This window comes from Nannobrachium achirus, assembly GCF_963921795.1.
Source record: "Nannobrachium achirus genome assembly, chromosome: 16".
NCBI lineage: Eukaryota > Metazoa > Chordata > Actinopteri > Myctophiformes > Myctophidae > Nannobrachium > Nannobrachium achirus.
The window spans coordinates 49,526,728-49,551,552 of record NC_137823.1 but is presented as its reverse complement, the minus strand read 5'-3'; the positions used below and the strand labels follow the sequence as shown (position 1 = coordinate 49,551,552).

Below are 24,825 nucleotides of genomic sequence, written 5' to 3'. Positions count from 1 at the left end.
CATATAAAATGAACGGAAAATGATTGTAATTATTATTTGTTCTGCTATGCAGCCCCATGCCTGTGGAACGACGCCCTCCCAAACATCTGAGAGTGCCACAGGCCATGGATGCTTTTAAAAAATGGACTAAATACTGTACATACCTTTTTAACAAAGCGTTTTCTTAATGATTCAAGTTATTTTTGTCTCTGACTCTCTGCCCTGTTTTTACTTAGTTTTTCATTGACCCGTTAGTCTAGCCAAGTTGAGTCCCATGTAATGGACTGTTTGCCTATATGCATTTTTTTGCCTTGCTTTTAACCTGTAGCACTTTGAGATTTGTAAGAATGTAAAGCGTGTTATAAATAAAATGTATTATTATTATTAGTACCTGTAGTAGTACTTTAGTAGTTTTTTTTAGTGTTACCAATGCATTTATTATGATGTATTACTGATAGATAGATAGATAGATAGATAGATAGATAGATAGATAGATAGATAGCACTTTTTCACTCCATTTGCAATGTTTCAGGTTTTCTGAGCAGCATGTGGATGTGCAAAGTGCACTTTAAGCACCAGCAGTTACACCCGTTGACACCATGTTTCTGTTTTGCATGTTTATTTCCTGTGTGATGTGATATAGATAGATCGATAGATAGATTTTCTTTTTTTTATTATAGTGTCCTGCACCAAACAACGCCCAGCCCGCACAGGCTTACAAGACACTCACAAAATATACATAGAATTCACCGGTACATACCGTACACCAACAAAATAATAATACAAAAGAAAAACGTATTGATTGTGAAATTGTGAGTTACGGACACAATGTTCTCCAACGCAATTAACTGCCATGCCTTCTCTATGAATTTTGCTAAAACAAAAACTTCCTCATTAAACAACCAGCATATAACATTCAGACATCCAAATCTTGCAAATACAGTGGGCAGTGAAAAACAAAATTAAACTCATCCTTTATAATGGCTTTTGCTCTGTATGATTTGTGACTATCTACGCACAATACAGTTAATATGCATCTTATAAGGACAGTGGAGGTGAGACTTCTGTGGCCAGTAATCACATTTCAGAATGTGATCGCTTGCAGCGAGTGCCGAATCTGAAGCCGGTGGGACGAACGGTTCTCGAGATACACGGATTACATACATACATACATACTGTACATACACACATACATACACGCAGAGACTTCTCGTATTTATTGTAAGATGACCGTTAGATGAAAGGAAACAGTTTTCCCCCCCTTTATGATCTTGTTTTTAAACAAATTGAATTCATTAGGACTCATAATTATACTTTGATAGTGACATAAATGTTCATTTGCCACCTGCACAAATGATTATTTATCATTTATGGGTATGGAAAAAAAGATTATACAGATTTATTTTTCTAAACAGCTCTACAGTATATATTATAGGCAATGTTGTTTTCTGTCAAAAACAGAACAACGGTAATAGTATAGTAATATAATTAATTATTTTATTATGAAAAGGTATACGTGTACTAATCCGTACTCTTATTCTGCAATTATTCTCTCAGCTCACCTAACAGTGACAACTATGACTACAACTATGAAGACTATGGGATGCGAACGGGCTGACAAATCTATTAGGATTTTAGCTAAATTGTGACTTTTTCCAGCTCCCAACACCTATTTCAAAATTGTCTAACTTCCCCTAATAAAATGAGAAGTAATTTTGTTTACTGCCACTTGTATGGACAACATCACTTCTCATGCTATTAAAGACAAGCAAAAACACATTAGCTGTTCACAGGGTACAATTGAGCTGGTTTTAGGATACTGTAAGATCTGTTTGCTTTGGCCTGGTATCTTCGAACAGCATGATGGACATCACTACAACTTCTACAAGCTATTTTATGAACAACTCTCTCAGGTGAGACTTTCCCCCCTCCACAATTGTTTTACATAACATCGCTGTCAAGTGAAAACCTTGTTTCCATTTTCCAAATTTAAAATGTTACTTTTATTGTTATGTTTCATAAATTAATCTATAAAAGTTCACAAACTTGCAATGCAAGGCATTGTGAACTTGATCTGGTATTCTTGGTTTCCACCCCTCAGTGACAATAAGAAAAGACAGCACAGGAAATACTGTCTACACATTAAATAACCAAGTCTACCAGCATGTAAAAACAACTTGCCTCTGTATAATTCACTGTATGACCTTTTGGTGAAACCAGAGTACAGGTAGTCAAAGGTGGCTGATTCTTTTTCTTCTTTGTTATCTTGTTTTAAAGCACAATGGCACTTTGGTAGAGGTTTCAGTTTTGCCATCTTGCCGTGATGCAACTCAATGTCTTACAAAAAAAAGGGGACATGGACTGACAGATAGAGAGATCACCATATATGGGCAAAATGGACAGATGTACCTGTGTAGACAGACAGATAATGAGATCTCCATATATGAGCACAAACAGATACAGAGCAAAGGTCGACATTTTGACCGGTTGAAAAGGATGCGGCAATTCATTATAATAATTATCACCGCAAATCAGTCACATTTCAAATCCTTTGCGTACCTGTGCAAAATGCGCTGCATTGGGAGGTAAACTTTATTGTGAAGGTAAGTTATTGCGAGTTATGAGTTGTCGGCAGTCAGAATGCGCCGGTTGCAGGTATGAAGTTTGTATGAACAGTCAAAACAAGTTGTATCACATCCAGGTGAAACACAACGTTGATCATAAATCTGGACACATTAAAGCATTGCCACACTGCTCTGTGTGGAGACTACAAGATTCCCACTTAATCAACTTTCACAAAGCTGAGCCATCCAGACACACAGAAGGCACCATTTGTGTGCAGTAGCCTTTGATTGTTTGTTATTCTGAAGAAAATATGTTCAAATGCAAGACATTATTGAGAAACCATTGTGCATGCTGCATGTGCGATGAAACGGATAACATGTGTTCTATATTACTTGTTTATGTTCAAATAGTTAAATCCAAAATATAAGTGTGAGGCTGCATTTACGTACCTGCTTGTCATTAAAGCACAAGTATACGGGTATCCTTCTCCATGAAGGGCAGAATGGCCCAGTTCCATCTAAAGTGGGAAAGATTCCTCTCCTACGCCAATAACTAATAATGAATGATCTCAGACTACTGGCTAGCCCCCCCTAACACAGTATCCTGCTCGCTCAAACGGGTTAAATATATGAACTGCATAGCCTCCCCCCCCCCCCCCCCCCCCCCCCCTTCTCTTTGTTGTTGTTGTCTAGAGTTGGTATTGTTCGTTATTGTATTGTTTTCTTGCCCTGTTATTGTTTTGTTTTGTTTTGTTATTGGCTCATTGTAATGACCGTAATCTGTCAGTAATCCGCCTGTGCCAATCAAGTTGTGCCTGTTATGTGTCAGCCCTTGGGCTGGTGTATTTGTTTTTTAAAAGAAAAAAAACCAATAAAATACTAATCAAAAAAAAAAAAAAAGCACAAGTATACAGTATGACAGTCATTTTGATCAGATGTCCAATACATTTTAATATTCCAGACACTAGGACCGGCAGTTTAAAATCCTAGCATGAACTCTGATACAAAGATCTTCATATATGAGCACAAACTGACAGACACAGACAGACCAGTACAATGGGTACTCTGACAGAGCACCCAACACTATGACTCCAACATATCGGTCGGACCGGCGATACGACATACATTAATACTGTAGGTGTGAGGTATACAGCCCGAACCTATACTGTATAATAGCACAAACTCCAGTACTTCACATCACAGCAAGGTAACTGCACAACCTAAACCTCTTCCAAAGTGTCATTGTGCTTTAATGCATTGGTATGTCTAATAGAATTAAAAAAACACATACAACTATGACATGACATGAATGATCATTATGGGCTTGTTCTATTATTTATGATGTATGGGGTTCTGAGTAAAATGCAAGTAATGGAAGAGAAAGGATGCAAGGACTTTCATTGTTAAAAATCTCTTATTTTGCCTAATCTTTCAGTGACGATGATGACTACATCTACTTTGACGACTATGGGGCATGTGAATACCCACATCATGGGTCCTACTTTCTCCCAGTGCTCTATTCTCTCTTCTTCATCGTGGGTCTTCTAGGGAATGTGCTTGTCCTCTGGGTCATCATCTTTGGGGTGCGGCTCCGTAGCATGAGTGATGTGAGCCTCCTCAACCTTGCCTTTGCTGACCTTCTCCTAGTATGCTCCCTTCCATTCCTAGCCCACCAAGAATGGGACCAGTGGCTGTTTGGGGATGCTATGTGCAAGGTGGTCCTCGGTGCTTACTACATTGGCTTTTACTGTGGGATCTTTTTCATCACCCTGATGAGCATTGACCGATACCTGGCTATAGTGCATGCAGTTCATGCACTGAAAATGCGAACACGTACCTTTGGAATAATCGCAGCTGCTGTTACATGGGTGGCTGGTTTTCTCGCCTCTTTTTCAGATCTAGGTTTTCTTCAGGTACAGGAGTCCCAAATTTCCAGTAATGACACAGTTTTATTCTGTGCTCCCTCATATACTCTGTCGACTGAGAATGATACCACAACACAGAACAGTCATTTCTGGAGTATCTTTGGCCTTTTCAAAATGAACATTCTTGGCTTACTGATTCCAATGACCATCATGGTTTTCTGCTACACCCAGATCATTTGGAAGCTCCTACACATCCAGTCATCCAATAAACAATCCATCAAATTGATCATCGTAGTTGTAGCTGTGTTTTTCTGCTGCTGGATGCCCTATAATGTTGCTTCCTTCTTCAAAGCTTTGGAGTTACTTCATATCTATACAGCATGTGAGAGCAGCAAGGCAATCACATTGGCTTTAGAAGTCACCCAGGCCATTGCTTACTCTCACAGCTGTCTCAACCCCATCCTGTATGTTTTTATAGGACAGAAGTTCAGGAGGAACCTCCTGAGGTTGATGAGCAGGGCTCCATGTAGGGTGTGTCAGGTTATAATCCCTCCAGACAGAGGCACAGGGTCTACTTATTCAGCAACAACTAGTGTGAATGAAAGGTCCACTTCTTTATGAAATACCAGCAGTGTAAGGGTTGTGTGTAGTCGTAATATTTTTTGCGACAAACAGCACAGTATACTGTACTCTATTTGGAGGATTCAAAAGTTACACTGGTGTGAAATGCCAGTGTAAGGGTTGCGTTGTGTATTCTTAGTGTTAATGTTGGTGTGTGTGTACAGTATGTCAGTATGTCAGTGTGGTTGACGCTCCAAACCTTTTTTTAATTACGATTAACAGTACAGTATACTGTGCGTTTGTCATAAATTAATACATGTGAGTAAGTTGCGAGCCCCTGCTTTGTTCTACTGTTTCTGTTTTTACAGTTCGGCTCAGCACCAAAAAACTGACAATGTGCGTTATATTTTTTCTTTGAATGTGGTTGATGCGCACAAGCATTTTCCCATGTTAAGTGCTTTGCATTTTTTATTATATTAAATGAGTTTAACTCCATCTCATTGGTCATAGATTTATTTTGTAAAGACACATCTATGGAGCTTGCATGCATTGTTTGATGTCACCAAAACATTTACTGTACTGTACAGTATGTAAAGCCGTTGTTTTTAAAACATTCAGTGGTTCTATTTATATAAAATTAACAGAAAAAATATTGCAACTCGTCAAACAAAGAATTATTGCATGTTTAATATACATAGTGTCAATCACGTTTTCACATCGATGCCCAAACTTTTGCCCGTCATTCAAGGGAGAAAATGCGAGAGAGAAAGAGGGAAACACTGTCAGGCCACGACAGATGAGGATTCCAGTTTGGCCCCCAGCATTAGGAGAGCCACCCCAGACATATTGTCCTATAAATCAAAATACCTGAATTAGTTCATGACGTAAGCTTTGTGGGGGCTGTATTGTCTGCCATCAATGGTTTTCTCAGGATACAACCCACTGTAACGCAGTGAAGACTTTTAATAGTTTTACCTTACATGTTAAAATATTTGCATAGTTTTTTTGTTTTCTTTTCATGTATAACATTTGTTTCTGTGTAATATTTAGAAAATGTAACGATAACAAGACTATCTGTACTCCGTCAGACTCTGTTTCCTGCCGAGGGCTAATGTATATTAGTGGTGGTTTTTAGCTGTCAGGACACAATGAAGCTTCGGTGCTCGGGGGGAATAGAATTTGTACGACAGACAGTGCCAAGTGCTGTTGAAAGTGATGTTGAAGAGGCCCCTCAATGAGTGATTCCAATTTGTAGTAGAGCCTGCAACACTGCGTTCATGATTTGTGGCTTTTTTGTAAAATGGGCCCCTCCTGCATATGAAAACTCGAGGTGCTCACTTAGCATGGTATCAAAGACAACACAAATACTCTATCTCCTTGTATGGGCTGTTACAGCTTTGCCTGCATTTGAATATTATTATATTGTATTTCTTTATGTCTCAAATTTGTAATAACGTTACCAATGCATTTATTATTATGTATTACTTTGATTAGTTATACGAGCGGTCCAGGCGCATTGCACATATAGACTCTAACCAGACTGACACCGTGTTGTGGGTTTGAATCCCAATCCCGCCAACCTTTGCTGCATGTCAGTCCCCATCTCTCTCTTTTTCCTGTCCTATCTTCACTGTAATACTATCAATAAAGGCAGAAAAACAAAAAATAAATAAAAAATCTTAAAATAAAAACAAAAAAATGAATGAACAAAATTCTTTGTGCAGTTGGAAGTCACTGTCCCATACAGTATATGGGCATGCCCATACATGGGCAAAGCGGTCCATATGCATATATATGGGCCGATCAATTGGTTCGGACAACCGCTTATCCGATTGACTTGACGCCGGGGAATTGACATTGCATTATAATGTTTCACTGAAACACCTTACACTGTTTGATAACAAAATATTAGTCATTCACTGTTTATTCTCTCTGGTTATTATGTATTTTATTCTGTCAGTCACAACTACTCTGTTCAATACATTTACATTTGGCTGCGCATAGTGCACAGTGCACTTTAAGCACCAGCAGTCACACATATGCCACAAACCCACTGTGTTTCTGTTTTGCAAAGTTATTTCCTGTGTGATAATGTTTTTTCCTGTGTGATGTGTGACTATCTACACATAATACAGTTAATACACATCTTAAGGACTTCTTAAGGGCCTTATCAACTGTTAATTGATGCTTATTTATGCTTATTTTAAAGTTCTACTCAATATACTGTACTGTCCTGTCCATCTTATATGAGGTGAAACAGATCTAGTGACAGGAGAAAATTCGGTAGCCAATAATCACATTTTAGAAAAAATAAAATAACTAAAAAATCAACAGCTGACTTTTTGTCTCCACCAGGCCGAGGGTGTGACCGAGAATATGTTTTGCACCTGTCTGTCTGTCCGTCCGTCCATGTGTTTGTCTGTCCCTGGATACCATGCAGAACCTCTGGCCCAAATTCTTCAGATCGGCCTGTTTTAGCGCTAACAGGAGGACGATTTTAGCGAAACAATTTTTTTATATTACTCCTACATATTTTGTCCATACTGTACATCCCGCAAATTGTTCCACATTATCTTTATACTAATGTGATCAAGACAGCTCTGTCTAATTATTCATACCCCATCAAATTTGCTGGCCCATAATAACCTACCTGACTTGGTGGAGACCTGTGCTCCGAGCAGCACTTTTTCTAGTCTTGTGTGATGAACTTGACTTGTACGTTTCTTTTTGTAGCTTTAGTTGTCTTGTGTCTGCTTTCTTACATTTTTACTTTGCTTTTTCTTAAGCTATTTCTTTTTTCATTATGTCTTCATTTGTGATACACATAGTCCAATGTCTATTGTGCATTTTGAAAACTCAATAAAAATACATTGAGGACGGGGGGAAAATACCCCAAAGAGTCATTTTCAAAGACAACCTTAATAGAAATACAGAGGTATCAAAAGAAAAACATTTTGTCTGTAATTTAGTGAAGAAGAAGTCCCAGGAAAAAGGGAAAAGAAAATATCTTATCTTGTTTCCGTTCATCACTGGCAACACCCATTTAAAATTAATCTCACTTCCCTTAACATTGTGGTTGTTATTGGTGTTTGGAGGGTCTATAAATGCAACTTCACTTACAAAGAGGCCTGGTAGCTTGATTCAGCTCAGTCAGTGATGGACATCACCACAAGCTACGTTATGAACAGCACTGCCAGGTGAGTACCAGGCGAGCCCAGTTAACATTTCGCTGCTTGTAGCCTACTTAAGTTAGTGACAAGTTCCACCGCTGCCAATAACACATTTCAAAATAATCTAACTTCCCATAATAAAAGGAGAAGTAATTTAGTGTTTCATTTTCGTCTTTAATGCCACTTGGATGGTCTTACAACATCACTTTGAGCTGGTTTTATGATATATATGAAAGATCTGTTTGTTATGGCTAAAACTCTTTGACTCAGCGTGATGGACATCACTACAAGCCATTTTATGAACAGCACTCTAAGGTGAGCCTTTTTCCCCCCACAATCGTTTTACGTAACGTCGCTGTCAGGTGAAAACCTTGTTTCCATTTTTTCAACTCTTTGTTATTTCATAAATTAATCTATAAAAGCTCACAATGCGTTGTGTTGCGATGCAATGCATTTTGAGCTTGTAGATCTGCTATTTCTTTTTAAATAAACGTTTTATAAATACTGAATGAATGAAAGGAGACAGATGTTTTTCCTTCTTTGTTTTCTTGTTTTAAAGCACAATGACACTTTGGTAGAGGTTTCGGTTTCGTTGGTACCTTGCCATGATGCCATGATGAGAATGACGCGGCAGTTCATTATAATAATCATCACCGCAAATCAGTCACATTTCAAATACTCTGCGTACCTGTGTAAAATGCGCTGAATTGGGAGGTAAACTTTATTGTGAAAGAATTTTGAACTGAAAAGCTCTGTGAGGAGACTACAAGATTCCCACTTAATTAACTTTCACAGAGCTGTCCAAACCAGACGCAGGGAAGGCACCCACTGTCTAATTACAGTATAACCTGAGTAGCCTTTAATTTATTTATTATATATCAGGTCAGCTGAGCCACATTATTCAAAGGATTACTCTGATGTGCCCTTTTGTGTGCAGTACCCTTTGATTGTTTGTTATTCTGAAGAAAATATGTCCAAATGTAAGGCATTATTGAGAAACCATTGTGCACGCTGCTTGTGCTCAATGTGCAAGATGAAACTGCTATTTAAAATGTGTACTATTGTATATTACACATTTTATTTTTATTTATGGGGTACACAGTAAGATGTAAGTAATGTAAGAGAACGGATGCAGACTTTCATTATTAAAATCCACCTGGCTTATACATCTCTTATTTTGCAATTACCCTCTCAGCTCTCCTACCAGTGACGATGATGACTACGACTACGACCTAGATGGCTATGGGGCATGTGAATACCCACATCATGGGTCCTACTTTCTACCATGGCTCTATTCTCTCTTCTTCATCGTGGGTCTTCTAGGGAATGTGCTTGTCCTCTGGGTCATCATCTTTGGGGTGAAGCTCCGTAGCATGAGTGACGTGTGCCTCCTCAACCTGGCCTTTGCTGACCTTCTCCTAGTATGCTCCCTTCCATTCCTAGCCCACCAAGAATTGGACCAGTGGCTGTTTGGGGATGCTATGTGCAAAATGGTCCTCGGTGCTTACTACATTGGCTTTTACTGTGGGATCTTTTTCATCATCCTGATGAGCATTGACCGATACCTGGCTATAGTGCATGTAGTTCATGCACTGAAAATACGAACACGCACCTTTGGAATAATTGCAGCTGCTGTTACATGGGTTGCTGGATTTCTTGCCTCTTTTCCAGATCTAGGTTTTCTTCAGGTACAGGAGGCCCCAAGGTCCAGTAATGACAGCATTTTATTCTGTGCTCCAGAATACACTGCATCCACTGTGTATGATACCACACACAACAGGCATTTCTGGAGTATCTTTGCCCTTTTCAAAATGAACATCCTTGGCTTACTGATTCCAATGACCATCATGGTTTTCTGCTACACCCAGATCATTTGGAAGCTCATACACAGCCAATCATCCAATAAACAATCCGTCCAATTGATCATCGTAGTTGTAGCTGTGTTTTTCTGCTGCTGGATGCCCTATAATGTTGCTTCCTTCTTCAAAGCTTTGGAGTTGCTTCATGTCTATACAGCATGTGAGAGCAGCAAGGCAATCAAATTGGCATTAGAAGTCACCCAGGCCATCGCTTACTCTCACAGCTGTCTCAACCCCATCCTGTATGTTTTTGTAGGACAGAAGTTCAGGAGGAACCTCCTGAGGTTGATGAGCAGGGCTCCATGTAGGGTGTGTCAGGTTATGAAGACCCTCATCCCTCCAGACAGAGGCACAGGGTCTACTTATTCAGCAACAACTAGTGTGAATGAAAGGTCCACTTCTTTAGTGTAAGGGTTGTGTGTAGTCGTAATATTTTTCGCGACAAACAGCACAGTATACTCTTTTTTGAGGATTCAAAAGTGAGTTGCGAGACCCTGCTTCGTTTTACTGTTCCTGTTTTAAAATTTTGTCTCAGCACCAAAAAACAGAGGATGTGCGTTATATTTTTTCTTTGAGTGTGGTTGATGTGCAGAAGTATTTTTCTATGTGCTGTATATGCATTTCTTTTTGATCAAATTAAATGTGTGCATAGATTTCTTGTGTAAAGACACATCTATGGAGCATGCATGCAATGTGTGTGATGTCATGTCACCAAAACATTTACTGTACTGTACAGTATGTAACATCCATTGTTGTCAATACATTCAGTGGTTCTACTTATATAAAATTAACAGAAAAGATTGCAAGAGAGACGAGGGAGTTGTAGACAGATGAGGAGTCCATCTTTTCTCTCCAGTTTGGCCCCCAGCTGGAGGAGATTGAGCCACCCCAGACATATTGTCCTATAAATCAAAACACCTGAATTATATCATGATGAAAGGTTTGTGGATAACTGGTAAATGGTAAATGGTGCCTTTATATAGCGCCTTTATCCAAGGCGCTTTACAGAGATGGTGCATTAAGGCTCATTTATACTCCAGAGAAGGTGAAGAACATTTCACCTTGGTGTAGTTTTCTAAAGTCTCATCACTTCACCCTCACTTCATCCTAGTATGACTTTAGAAAACTACACCGCGGTGAACTGCTCTTCACCTTCTCTGGAGTACAAATGAGCCTTTACATTCACCCCTTCATACACCCATTCATACACCGATGGTGGAGGAAACCATGCAAGTTACCAACCTGCACATCGGGAGCAATTATAGGGAGTATATAACACTGACACCAACCAGGTCCCAGTATGCAAATGTAGGGCGGGTGTATTACCTTTGCGCTACTCTGATTGGTTGTTCAGAGTATTGGTTGATTGGTTGTATGAGTCAAGGGATTTTGTGTTGTGTGTTGTTTTTTTAAAGTATTGTATTTTGTATTTTTTAAAGGTTTTATTAATGGGTTTTTCGATTATTGTTTGGACCCAATGTTTTATACATTTGTGTCAATAATGTAAACTAACTAGGTCTAACCAATAGAGTCAGTTTGAATCTTTTTGTAACAGCCCCTTGGAAAAATACTGAGGAGAACCAGACTATCCACGCGGTGATATTGTCTGGCTATGCAAGGATAGAAACTGCATCCCAGCCTTTTGGCCTGGTGGAGGCTAACAATAACATTGTGTGAACTATAACAATTCTTAGTTCAGTGTTATGTGTATAACCCTATCTTTCAGGCAGCACGCCGCAGAGAGGTTATGTTCACTGTGCTAGGTGGATTGTACCAGGGAAGACACAGTGTTGATTATGGCAAAACAAATGTCTCTCATTTATTGGCGTTTGAAACCCAATGCAAAAAATATATGTTTCCAGGGACTTATTGACTCATAAATGTAATAAAATATAAAATAAACTCAACTATTATAGTTTTTTGTTTTAGTTTTTATTATTGCATTCACAACGCATTGTTTACATACAGTACTGTGTTGCTAATTCTTCTTGCTGTAAGATAATAAAATTGCTTAATGCACTGTTTTTAATCTGCTTCACTATCTATTTTATTCTGTCAGTCATGGCTTCTCTCTGAAATACATTTCATTACATTTGGATGCACGCTGCACTTTAAACTGCAACAGTACAGTATGTTCGTTTTGCAATTTTGTATCCTGTGTGGTATAGGGCGTAGTGTAGTATAATGTTGTGTAACTATCTCTCAGGCCCTGGTGCTTACATTTCCTGTCCAAATATGTTTGCCTCTGTACGTGCAGCCTTTTTGGTTCAGCCTCTGAAATTAGAACTAGTGGTCATAAACTGCAGTTCATTTGTATTTTGTGATGTTGATATGGTCTAAGTCTAAAGGCGCATTTCCACTGCAGGGCCAAGCCAGAACCAGAACCAGAACTTTCCAGAACCAAGAACTTTCAAGAACCCGTGAAGTTCCAGAACCAAGTTCTGCTTTTGTTTCCATATAACCAGACCCAACCGGGAAGCTCAACTGGTCAGCCTGATTTGGCTGAGACAAAACAGCTGGTCATTTGAACAGCAGCACATTCGGGAATCTAAAATCTAAAATAACTGCTGTATGTAAGAAATACGTCTTTAGTTCCTACTTTCTGGATATAAAAATAACATAAAAAACAATAGAACGTTCAAACAAGCTGCTAACTGTACTGAGCTCGTACGCTGCCTTTGCTCTATGGAGGAAAAAAGCGTGTCTCTCTCACGCACACACGCACGCGCGCACACACACACACACACACACACACACAGATACGAAGCAGGCTGCTGAGTGCTGACTCGAGTCACCAATGCACGGGCAAATGTAGAAATGCTTATCTCCACTGTTTAGTTTGTTGTCGGTCTATCGACGTACATTTTCTTTATTTGTGCTTGGCACCGTGTCTGTCTGCTTGTGCGGTGACTCGACGCCCATTTCAGAAAGACGACCGCGACGGAATTTGTTTGAAAATCCTTTCATTTACAACGGATGCTTCTAGCTCCTTCTGGATATTTTCTTCTCCCGCCCAGACACAAATAAGAGTCTCTATCATCACATTCACTTGACCAATGTGTCGTGGCTGTCGTCTGGCGTCGCGTCCATAGTGTTTCTGTGTTTCTGTCTGTCGGAATAGGATTTAAAAAATGACGCTGTTGTGTTGTGAGAGATTTCTCCCAGAGCCCTAGAATGGAGAGTTGCGTCACTCCCGTTCACTTCATGGGGCCAGGTCTTCTACGCACACATCTATTGGCGTATAGTGACAAACGGCCAACCGGAAGTTTACAAAATGCATTGAAGTCTATGAGGTGTAAAGTGACAATGAACCACGTGACCAGCGCTGTTTCTGACCCCGCGGTGACACCACTCTCTGATTATACTGCTCTGATTTCTCCCCGTTCTCCTCGGTGTCGTTACCTCCGCTCGACCAATCGAGAGCCGGAGCGCTGCTGGCCCCGCCCATAGGTTCCCAGAACTCAAGTTTAGTTCTACGTCAGGAGCAGGACCTAAAAAAGGTTCCAGGAGGTTCCAGGAACCTTGTCTGGAACCGGGCCGTTCGCAATGGAAACAAAACCAGAACCAAAAAAATAGGTTCTGGTTCCTGAAAGTTCTGGTTCCACCTTGCAGTGGAAAAGCGCCTCATGTCAGCCCATTTTACAGAAACCCACCCATTCAGGGATCCACAGTTCTGACTCCATGGTATTACTTTCTATTTAAACCCATAACTATAATGCATTTTAACAAAATCATGATGCATTATAATCTGTTTATAACACTATAATTAAGGAATCATTAATACTGGTTAATGAATAGTCAATCACAGCACAACTTGCCTTGTTCGGCAATGAGCTTAAGCAAGCTCACACAATTAAACCAAAACATTCAAAGTACATGGTTCCATCTATTTACAATTACAATTTACAATTTAGGCATTTAGCAGGCGGTCTTAATCCAGAGCGATTTACAGTAAGTAAGGTAATACATCAATACTGTACACATCAACATCATACAACAATATAGAAAAATAGCTAAAAAACGTAGCTAGACCAAGCAACTATTCAGTAAAAAACATTATAAAAGACAAAAAACATAAAAAGTGCTATCTAAATTACATGTATGGTCATTGAGTGAAGGAAAGTGCTACGGTAAGTGCTATGGGCCAAGGTGGAGTCTGAAGAGGTGATCGTCTGAAGAGGTGATCGTCTTCAGACGACGGCAGAAGATTCCATTCTTAGCATAACACATTACACTTGTAACAGGCATGCCATATAACATTATAACAATTATTAATGGTTAAATTTGAGTGTTTTCAGTGATACAGAGCTTACCGTTTGAAAAATAAAACAAATGCTAACCTAAAGAGGACCATCAGGCTCAGTGCCGGTTCTAGGACTCAAGTGGCCCTATGCAAGATTATTTTAGGTGGCCCCTCACTAACGGATGAGGGGCCGCCTAAAATAATCTGTAGCACCAGATCGAAATGTTCTTTTTGGGGCATATTGACTTGCTCATGAATCAAGTACAGGCAGTCAGGCCTAGAGTGAAGTTTGGGATTATGAGGAAGGAGGAAGGAGAGTGCATATTAAAATAATAAAGCTAGTTTTTGGATAGGGCATACATGACATAATGTAACAATATGTTTAAAAAATATCTTCTTCCTGTGATGTGGCCCCCTTATTGGTTGTGGCCCTAAGCGGCCGCTTATGTTGCTTATGCCAGGAACCGGCCCTGATCAGGCTCAAACCTACTGTACATCAAGGTAAAACACAGAAACATAAAAATGACACTAGAACACAGTGCTGTGTTTACAATATAATAACAGCAAAGTATTAACAGGATGTCATATACATAACAATACATACTGCACATAACACAAACAGCATCATGGCACAGGCAGTTGAGTAACATCATGCGGGTTGTTTTGACGATGCTGTCTGCCAGGTCAGGGTTCATCTCCATTGGTCGTTCATTAACCACAAAACGCTGGGTCAGAATGCCGAAAGCATTTTGTGATATGTGACACGTTGTATTGTTGTTTCCTGTTGAGATTGGCACATTTCACCCAGGTTTTTTCATCTCACTCACTTCACTTTGTCTGCTGAGCTCACTCAGCAACGAAATAAACAGAAAATAAACAAAAAATTAAATAAAACAATTCAAAGGAGGCAAGCATTGATCACTCCATGATGTGCACTGCAATGTAGTTTCAAATGCACTACATTGCAGGCATTTTTTGAGAGTGAAAAAATAAGAAGACACGTGTGACATGTGTGATCTGGGCAGCTTGCCCAAGGAAATGTGCCAAGCTCAATAGGGAACAACCGTACTTGTCCCCTTCCAGACGCTTTACAGGATAGGGTTGGAGAAGGTACGGCTTCATGAGAAAGGCCTCATCTGCCATGACAATGATGATCGACCTCCCCCAATTCAGGTGCAGACGGGAGCTCCAATGGGGGTGAAACAGTGTTCCATGCTGGATCCCAGTGTCCACCATACTGTAGCTCCGCACATGTGTCCACTTTCGCCACCACCAATTTCAAAATGATCTAACTTCCCCTAATAAAATGAGAAGTAAATTTGTTTTCCTTGCTTAGTGGTTCACTTACTTTGATTTTTGTTGGCACTTGGATGGTCGTACAATTGAATGGGTTATATGATATAGAGGATCTGTTTGTTTTGGCCTGGTATCTTGACTCTGCACACTCAGTATGGACACCACCGCAAGCTCTTTGATGAACACTCTCAGGTGAGACTTTTCCCCCCCACAACTGTTTTACATAACGTTGCTGTCAGGTGGAAACCTTGTATCTCCGTATTTATTTATTTGTCTTTGTAAATTAATGCCCTATTTTGTCATACAAGAGTGTCTTGCAAAAGTATCTAAATGAGTCGCTTTGCTTGCGATGTCTTGTGTTGTGAGATCGCAGATACTATTCTTGCTATTTTTTCTTTTTCAATGTTTAAAAGTTAGCGTGAAAGTGGTGAACCAGAGATGTTACCAATCAATCGGCAATGGATCGGATCGGGCCGATCAAAGCATGATCTGCGATAATCGGTGGTTTAGATCAAAAGGTAAATTCACCGATCCGATCGGATCGGTGCATCTGATCAACCAGCCGTTCAGTAGGCCCACTTGAGGCCATTTTGGGGTATTGATTTCCACAGTGCTGAAGGAATAATTAGTTACTGCTATGATAATAAATACATAGTAATGCTGGTAAATAACTATAAGGCAAATATATAAATTAATTCATGAGTGAATGAATGAAATAAAGTTAAAACATTAACATTTAGAAAATATAAATAATAACTTGATCGGATCGGTGATTGATCGGGATCGGGTGATCAAACTTTTGTGATCGGTGCTCGGTGATCGGTTCCAAAAAACCTGATCGGACCATCCCTAGAACCAATGAATAATTAACAAGAGCTTGTGACAAAATAATAACTACATGGGTCCATTAAAACACAGGTTATTTTTCTACCCCAAAAGGAACGGTTTTGGACATACAAGGTTTCCAAACGACAGTGACAGTAGAAAAGTCAGTACAGGAAGTAAATAACCAAGTCTACCTGCATGTAAAAACAACTTACCTCTGTATAATTCTTTGCTGTATTTTGTCATATGACCTTTGGATGAAACCAGAGTATAGTCAGTTTCCTTCTTTGTTATCTTGTTTTTAAAGCATAATGACACTTTGGAAGGTTTCGGTTGTGTAATTACCTTGCCGTGATGTAACTGAAAATGTACTTTCGTCACACATTAAAACAGCTCTCAAAGTCAATCTTTAGCATATACCACCTTGAGGGAGCTAAATGAAAGTTCGGAAACCAAATGGACCCATATGGGTATGTAACTCAGAGGGTGTATAAATGGAACCAAATGGACCCTAACGGGTCTATTGGTTCCATTTGTATGCTCTCAGAGTTAAATTAACATTGATCTTACAATATAAATTGGGGTCTCGGAGATAGAAATGCCATTAAAACGCGGTCCGTAGCCTAATGTGTGTCAAACTGGGGGTCCTTGAAATTAAAATGGTTGAGAATCGCTGCTATAGCCATAAGAATCTTCCCTGGCATATATTTTCAAATGCCAGGGAAAACAGGCTAATAAGTGTCAATTGACATGAAAAGGTTTGAGAACAACTGTACTACGAAGCTCAAGCTGATTTTGCGAGTATACTGTATACCATCACAAAACCCAGTATGGCCTAATCACACAATAACAAGGTAAAAGGTGAAGTTTAGGTTATGTGGTTTTCTTTGATAAACATACATTAGACTGAAGCCTTTCATTATAAAAAATCACCTTATACATCTCTTATTTTACCCTCTCAGCTCACCTACCAGCGAATCGCCTACTGATGACTACGACCTACATGTAGATGGCTATGGGGGGTGTGAATACACACATTATGGGTCCTACTTTCTCCCAGTGCTCTATTCTCTCTTCTTCATCGTGGGTCTTCTAGGGAATGTGCTTGTCCTCTGGGTCATCATCTTTGGGGTGAAGCTCCGTAGCATGAGTGACGTGTGCCTCCTCAACCTGGCCATTGCTGACCTTCTCCTAGTGTGCTCCCTTCCATTCCTAGCCCACCAAGAATGGGACCAGTGGCTGTTTGGGGTTGCTATGTGCAAGGTGGTCCTCGGTGCTTACTATATTGGCTTTTACTGTGGGATCTTTTTCATCATCCTGATGAGCATTGACCGATACCTGGCTATAGTGCACGCGGTTCATGCACTGAAAATACGAACACGCACCTTTGGAATAATTGCAGCTACTGTTACATGGGTTGCTGGATTTCTCGCCTCTTTTCCAGATCTAGCTTTTCTTCAGGTACAGGAGGCCCCAAGATCCAATAATGACAAAATGTTATTCTGTGCTCCAGAATACAATGCATCCACTGTGAATGATACCACAGGCAACAGGAACATCTGGAGTATTTTTGCCCTTTTCAAAATGAACATCCTTGGCTTACTGATTCCAATGACCATCATGGTTTTCTGCTACACCCAGATCATTTGGAAGCTCCTACACATCCAGTCATCCAATAAACACTCCATCAAATTGATTATAGTAGTTGTAGCTGTGTTTCTCTGCTGCTGGATGCCCTATAATGTTGCTTCCTTCTTCAGAGCTTTGGAGTTACTTCATGTCTATGAAGAATGTGACAGCAGCAAGGCAATCAGATTGGCTTTAGAAGTCACCCAGGCCATTGCTTACTCTCACAGCTTTCTCAACCCCATCCTGTATGTTTTTGTAGGACAGAAGTTCAGGAGCAACCTCCTGAGTTTGATGAACAGGGCTCCATGTAGGATGTGTCACGTTATGAAGACCCTCGTCACAGGGTCTACTCTAAATATAACTCCCACTGATGATGGGGATTCCACTGCTGTGTGAAGTGCCAGTATAAGGGTTGCGTTGTTTTGTGTTAACGACGTACTGCTTTCCCACTTTTAACTTTACCTGTTCCATTATATTCACCATGACTTTTGAACGGTTGTCACCAGTACCTTTTGTTACGACCACATAGTCAGAGCAAACATTTGAGTGCTACAATGTTGCGCGGTTGTGAATTCAGATGTTTAACATCTTGACCCAAATATTTACCTTTGTATTCATTCAGTCTACAAAATGGCATGCAATACAAATGTTTGGTTTATTACATTGTTTATTCTGGATAGTTTAAAGTCAGTATTTTTTGCTAAACTCAACCAGCTACTTACTTCCTGTGAGGAGCAGGGTGATTTGGAGTGTACCAATGGGCAGGGGAGTTTGTATGGGGACTATAGCTTTATTTGTCTATACAAAAGATTTCGGTTAACTAAAACTATAAATAATACTTACTTTATGGATTATTTTGATTTACTTTGTTATTGTGAAAGGTTTTCTTGGTTTAAACCAATTAGGGGAAGAGTTCCCCCACTACTTAAGGTCTTTTGAAATGACATTGATTCAGTTATTCTTGTCTTTGTTTTGAGAGAGGGGAAGTTATGGGCACAATGCTCTGGACGAGCTCTGCCCTAACACATAGTATTGAAGTCAGAGGAACTTATACCGGTACTTAGGCCTGCTCTAGGCATTCCCTTTTTAATGATTTTGTGTAATATCTATTTTTCAACTTTACATTTTTGAACTATTTTTGAACTATATATCTTGTAAGAAGAGAAAATAAATCTTCCTTTTTGAAACATTGGTTTGTCTCGTTCTGTACACCTACCCCTCATCCAAACAAACTCATTTACATGTTTCACTTTCATGTTGGGGTGTTCATAGTCATTGTGGTTGTCTTCGCTATCCACCACAAATGTGCATGCTTGCACTCTCATGTATATTAGCATGACCTTGTTCATATTGCAGTTTATTGATTTTCTCCAGTTCTTTCTTTCTTTTACAGTATATATCTTTGTGTAAGACAAGTCTTTACCAGGTTGTTTAAAAATAATAAACATTGTTTTGAGGCAAGTTCCATTGCCTAGATTACTTGTGTAAAATTACATGCTTTGCCGCATGACACGCAAACATTTACTGTACCTTACAGTGTTTTCTATTCAGTGGGCCCATATCCCAAATGTTCAAGATCAGCTCTCACTAGTGTCAGGATAAGACAAGACAAGACAAGACAAGACAAGACTATAGAACAGGTAGTTCCGACAAAGCAATCTGATTGGTTGAAATAGCTACTGTATCTACCCCTTGCTTCAAACGAGCATGACTGCACACCGTGCTTCAAATGAGCATTACCGCACAGGCGCACACCTAATCAAAATGTAAAAAAAATAAAATCAGCTGTGTCGGGTCCTGTTCCAGAATAATTCTAAGCGGCTATACACTAGCAGCTTTCAGGGAAGTTCAGGGACATACTGTAGTAGCAAAATCTGGCATTTCAGCGCTGCTTATGGCACTCGGCTCCGCCTCATTTCAGCGGCAATGCTGTCGTGCCAATAATCACGGTGAAACACACCTTCTTGTGTAATATTGCTTGTATTCCCACTGCCTACTGGAATCTTCATTCACCATAAAGGAAGGTTATACAAATGAAAATTCTCATTATTTACTCATCACGGCCACAGGGTGAGTAAATAGGAATAATAATTTGGGGTGGACTACTCCTTTAAACATCAATGGGTCACTCTATCCCCCTCCCGTCTCATTTCCACTTTCCCTCGCCTTCATTAAATTGCCAGTTATCAGATGCACTTATCCTCCTATTAATTAGAGACCAATTTGAGGCTATTCAGATGCATGACCTAGGATTTTGCATTGAAGAGCATTTGTTTGTTTTTTTGTTTTGTTTTTTACTAATAAAGGGTAACCCATAACCTTCCGCGTCCTGAAACTTTCCAAAAAGTTCTGTGATTGTTCACATTTTCATGATAACTTTATTTATCCTGCGGGGGAAATTCTGTATATTGAAATTATATCATAGTCAGAACCAACCATGAATGGGGAAGTATGTCAGAACTCAGAAGTAAGTCCTGACTTAGCTTGACATTCCAGAGCAACAGCACCGCTTGCTCCTCCCATGTGGTGCCAGAGAACTCAGGTTAGAAATTAAATTACCGTACGTTCCGAGAACCTTATCTGACTGAAACCAAGCTACGGCAAATCCAGAAACTGTGAAATATGTTAAATGGAATGGCACTAAACAAGGAATGGTTGCTTAGAATTTAAAAAAAATGCAACTATTGATAGGGTGCCAGACTGCCAGCCAGGTGCAGGTCTGACAAGTTTCCCTGGCAGATACATAGTCAGAACACATAGCTAGTCTGGATGTAAGAAACTTCCAATAGGATCCTGGTGAACTCGACTAAGGCCGACAGTGGGGGAGAGAGAGAGAGAGAGAGAGAGAGAGAGAGAGAGAGAGAGAGAGAGAGAGAAATGATTGGGCCAGCCAGAGCCATCTGCAGAAGCGATTGAGATCTGAGCAGACATCTTTTTTGAGTTCTCTGTCTGCACGCACACAATTAAGTGTGTGTGTGTGTGTGTGTGTGTGTGTGTGTGTGTGTGTGTGTGTGTGTGTGTGTGTGTGTGTGTGTGTGTGTGTGTGTGTGTGTGTGTGGACAGGGAAATACTACTTTGAGGGGACCTCAAGTCCCCACAAAAGCAGTACAATCCTTGCACACTACCTTGTGGGTACTTATTAATACGTCCCCATAAGGTCTTTAGGGGTTATGTTAAGGGTTAGGGTTAGGGTTAGGGTTTAGGGTTAGGGTTAAAATGAATGGAATGTCCCCATAAAGACAGTAGACTATGAGTAATGTCCCCACAAAGTAGCAAATGCAAACGTGTGTGTGTGTGTGTGTGTGTGTGTGTGTGTGTGTGTGTGTGTGTGTGTGTGTGTGTGTGTGTGTGTGTGTGTGTGTGTGTGTGTGTGTGTGTGTGTGTGTGTGTGTGTGTGTGTACTGCTGCGGCCCTCTATCCTAGCAGATTGAATTCTCTGGCAGTGTTCACAGAACTGACATGCAGCCAAGGCTGTACGCCCTCAAACCTCAGAGTCCCTCCTCTTGCCTCACGCAATCCAGATTATGCAATGTTAGGTAAACTATGAATTCCACTTCACTACATAGCCGACCAAACGCAAAACTACGTTTTCTGCATGGCATTGTAGTTGGCATCACTTTCTTCGCAAAATATCCTATTTTCGTATCAATTGCATTGCGTAAGTTTGACTAAAAAGCAGACTATGACTAAGTTCCAATATGCCAACTTCGACCTCCATCACAACCCGACTAGATATGGAGGGCAGCACTGGCTCAGGAAGTACAGTGGTTCCCGGTTCAATGCCCAGCTCCTGGCTTAATGTCGAAGTGTCGCTGAGTAAGACACTGAACCACTTGCGTCCTCCTCTGCCATCGGTGTATGAAAATGTGTGTCAGTTGATGAATGCAAACTACACTGTGAAGCACTTTGGATAAAAGGTACTATTAGTTCACCATTTACAATTTATTTATGTTTATATCATGTTTGTATTATGTTCTCCCTCACCACGCCCATTCATCCATCCCCCCCTTCATCTCTCTCGCTCTCCACCACGTTCATTTTCTGAGACAATATTTTGTATCATGGCAACATTGTAGGGGGAAGAAGCAGAGAAGAGCAACAATACAGATCGCACTCCTCAGTGGATAAGAAGAGAACTGAGAGAGGTGGAGTTTGGCAGAGACAGGGCTTTGAAATGAGTGAGATGAGAACCACATTGAGCCAAACAAAGAATTGGCCAAAGACTTGAAGAGAAAGAGTGGGGAAAAAACCTGGTACAGAGTACACTACAGCAGTGGTCCTCAACCTGTGGGTCGGGACCCCCAGAGGGATCCCCAAATTATTTTGGTGGGTCCCCAGATGATTAACTTAACGTGCAACGTTGTTTTCTCAATCAACAGTACACAAACCAACATAAAGTTTAAGTGTATAGAGGGTTTCTGCACATTTCTAAAGTGACAATTTAAGGACTTTTAACATGACAAATTAAACATTGGCCAATTTGTCAAATATTAGAGCCCGAAATCGTGAAAATAGCCAATCTACATGCTCACAACGTCTTGCAACGCGGTGTGAGCATGTAGATCTGCTATTTTCACAATAGAACCGTGTTGTACAAAATGTAATGCCTCAACTCTTAGTGCCCGTCAGGGTGGGGGGTCCCCAGTTAAAATACGATTATTTTGGGGGTTGCGGCCTGAAAGGTTTCAGGACCACTGCACTACAGTATCTCATGGTACGTGTACAGTATCTCTTGAGCCAGAAATCACTATAGCTTTGGAAGATAACCACTTAAGCCTTACGTATATACTGGTACGTTGTCGTGCAATACATCTACAGTACATGCTCTGCGTTGTAGATTGGCTATGCAGCTATGTGACTTTATGAGTGACCCCACATAAGTGCCCTTTGTGATGCTATATTTCTACTTAACCTGCTCAGTAAAGTCCTTGCTGAGTGTCAATGGACTTTTATAGTCAATTTAAGTAGTAGTAAGTAGTGTAAGTAAATTAACACGTGGGTTTCCAGTGATCCCACTCCAGAGGGCAATAGAATGGTATTATGGTATAATTCCATGCAAAATTATTTGCTACACCACCTATACTAGGGCATTGATCACAGTTGCTTGCCTACCGAATTCAGTTACCTACCCCGATACCAGGATGTTGAGATCATGTGGCACACTCACGCTTTTTAACTTGGAAAATGACCACAGCATCCTCTTCCACCCCCCTTCTTCACATACCAACAACACCACCACCTTAAGCATCAAGAGGGAGATATGAACACACAATCACAGATATGACAATGAATTCATGGTTTAGATTAGAAACTGATGTATTCTAAAGCTCTTTATGGTCTAAATATAATGTCCAAGATGATACTTTGCTTATATATTTGACTTCAAAGCTATGATTAAAATAATTTATAATGACAGACAACCTTAATAGAAATGTAGTGGAGTAAAAGTTATGTTTCCTAAAAGTAAATTAAATGTGCTAATACACCAGTTGTGCAACACCCATAAAAAAGAGGGGGGGCAAAATACTTACTTCTGCTTCTGCTCTTATGATTCAAAGGCATTTGGATCTTCTCTGCGACTCTCACTTCTCATGCAAACGCAAATGCTAAAAATAATAAAACAATAGAAATAACTTGTTTCTTGCCCGGTACTGTATCTTGACCCAGCAGAGTCAATGATGGACAACACCACAAGCTATTTTATGAACAGCACAGTCAGGTGAGACCTTTTTGTTTGATGTACAGTAAGAAGTTTATAACATGTGCTGTGGCTGTTTTCTCAGTTTCATGATTGTGTTGAGACTGTGATTGTGTTGTTTAATCGGGAGTGTTGCGGGCATTCTGCATTGCAGGGATTTTTCTCAGATTTATAAACAGATCTATTTACTTATACATTTAATTATGTTAAAGCCTTTCATTTTAAAAATTCAGCTACCTGTAATCTCTTATCCTGTAATTTCCTTCTCAGCTTACCTAACAGTGAAGAAGTCTATAATACAGTTAATGAGGACTACATAGTGATTGTAATTAACCTTGACCAGCTGTCCGTCAGTCTGTCAGTCAGTCAGTATATGTCAGTCAGTCACACGTCACACTTTTGCCCTGCTCATACTGTATCTCCGCAACCGTTGACCCGATCCATGCCAAATTTTGCACACACACTCCTTGCCTGCCAAACCACAACCTCCACCTCTCACATGACCCTCTTCTAGCGCAACCATGTGGCCCGATTCTTGCAAAACACATTTATGGACACAGCTCTTACAATTTTTGCCCTAAAATCACGCAAATCGGTACACAAATCGGAATGTCTACATTCATGTCATCAACATGGATCTGTCCCATTTCTCACCTTCAGGCCGGAATTTTTTAATACACATTTTTGGACACTGCTCCTACAGATTTTGCCCTAAAATCACGCCAATCGGTACACAGTATGTCTACAATCATGTCATCAACATGGATCTGTCCCATTTAGCGCCACCTTCTGGCCGATTTTTAAAACACATTTTTGGACACTGCTCCTACAGATTTTGCCCTAAAATCACGCGAATCGGTACACAGTATGTCTACACTCGTGTCATCAACATGGATCTGTCCCGTTTAGCGCCACCTTCTGGCCGATTTTTAAAACACATTTTTGGACACTGCTCCTACACATTTTGCCCTAAAATCGCGCTGCGACCTGACGGTCGCTTATCTCCCGATTAGGGAGTCTTACTGGTTGCTATGGGTTTGTGCTACAAAATGATTATCAGTTGTGGCTCACGTTGTGAAATGGATGTAATGGAAGAGAGTATTATGCAGATAAGAGACTCAAACGTTGAAATCCTT

General features: G+C 40.2%; 3 protein-coding genes across 3 annotated transcripts; all 3 read left to right on the top strand.

Moving 5' to 3' along the window:
• Positions 1-1,776: 1,776 nt before the first annotated feature.
• Positions 1,777-5,029, top strand: LOC308301121 (C-C chemokine receptor type 8-like; the record flags this gene model as incomplete). The annotated part of the gene is made up of 2 exons (XM_080745017.1): positions 1,777-1,892; positions 3,979-5,029. Exons 1-2 carry the CDS (start codon positions 1,840-1,842, stop codon positions 5,027-5,029), a joined length of 1,104 nt encoding a protein of 367 aa, XP_080601143.1. The 5' UTR covers positions 1,777-1,839.
• Positions 5,030-8,125: 3,096 nt separating this feature from the next.
• LOC308301120 (C-C chemokine receptor type 8-like) lies at positions 8,126-10,409 on the top strand (the record flags this gene model as incomplete). Its single annotated transcript, XM_080745016.1, has 2 exons — positions 8,126-8,166; positions 9,335-10,409. 2 exons carry the CDS (start codon positions 8,126-8,128, stop codon positions 10,407-10,409), a joined length of 1,116 nt encoding a protein of 371 aa, XP_080601142.1.
• Positions 10,410-15,635: 5,226 nt separating this feature from the next.
• On the top strand, positions 15,636-18,387 carry LOC308301119 (C-C chemokine receptor type 8-like; the record flags this gene model as incomplete). The annotated part of the gene is made up of 2 exons (XM_080745015.1): positions 15,636-15,729; positions 17,325-18,387. Exons 1-2 carry the CDS (start codon positions 15,692-15,694, stop codon positions 18,385-18,387), a joined length of 1,101 nt encoding a protein of 366 aa, XP_080601141.1. The 5' UTR covers positions 15,636-15,691.
• Positions 18,388-24,825: the final 6,438 nt, after the last annotated feature.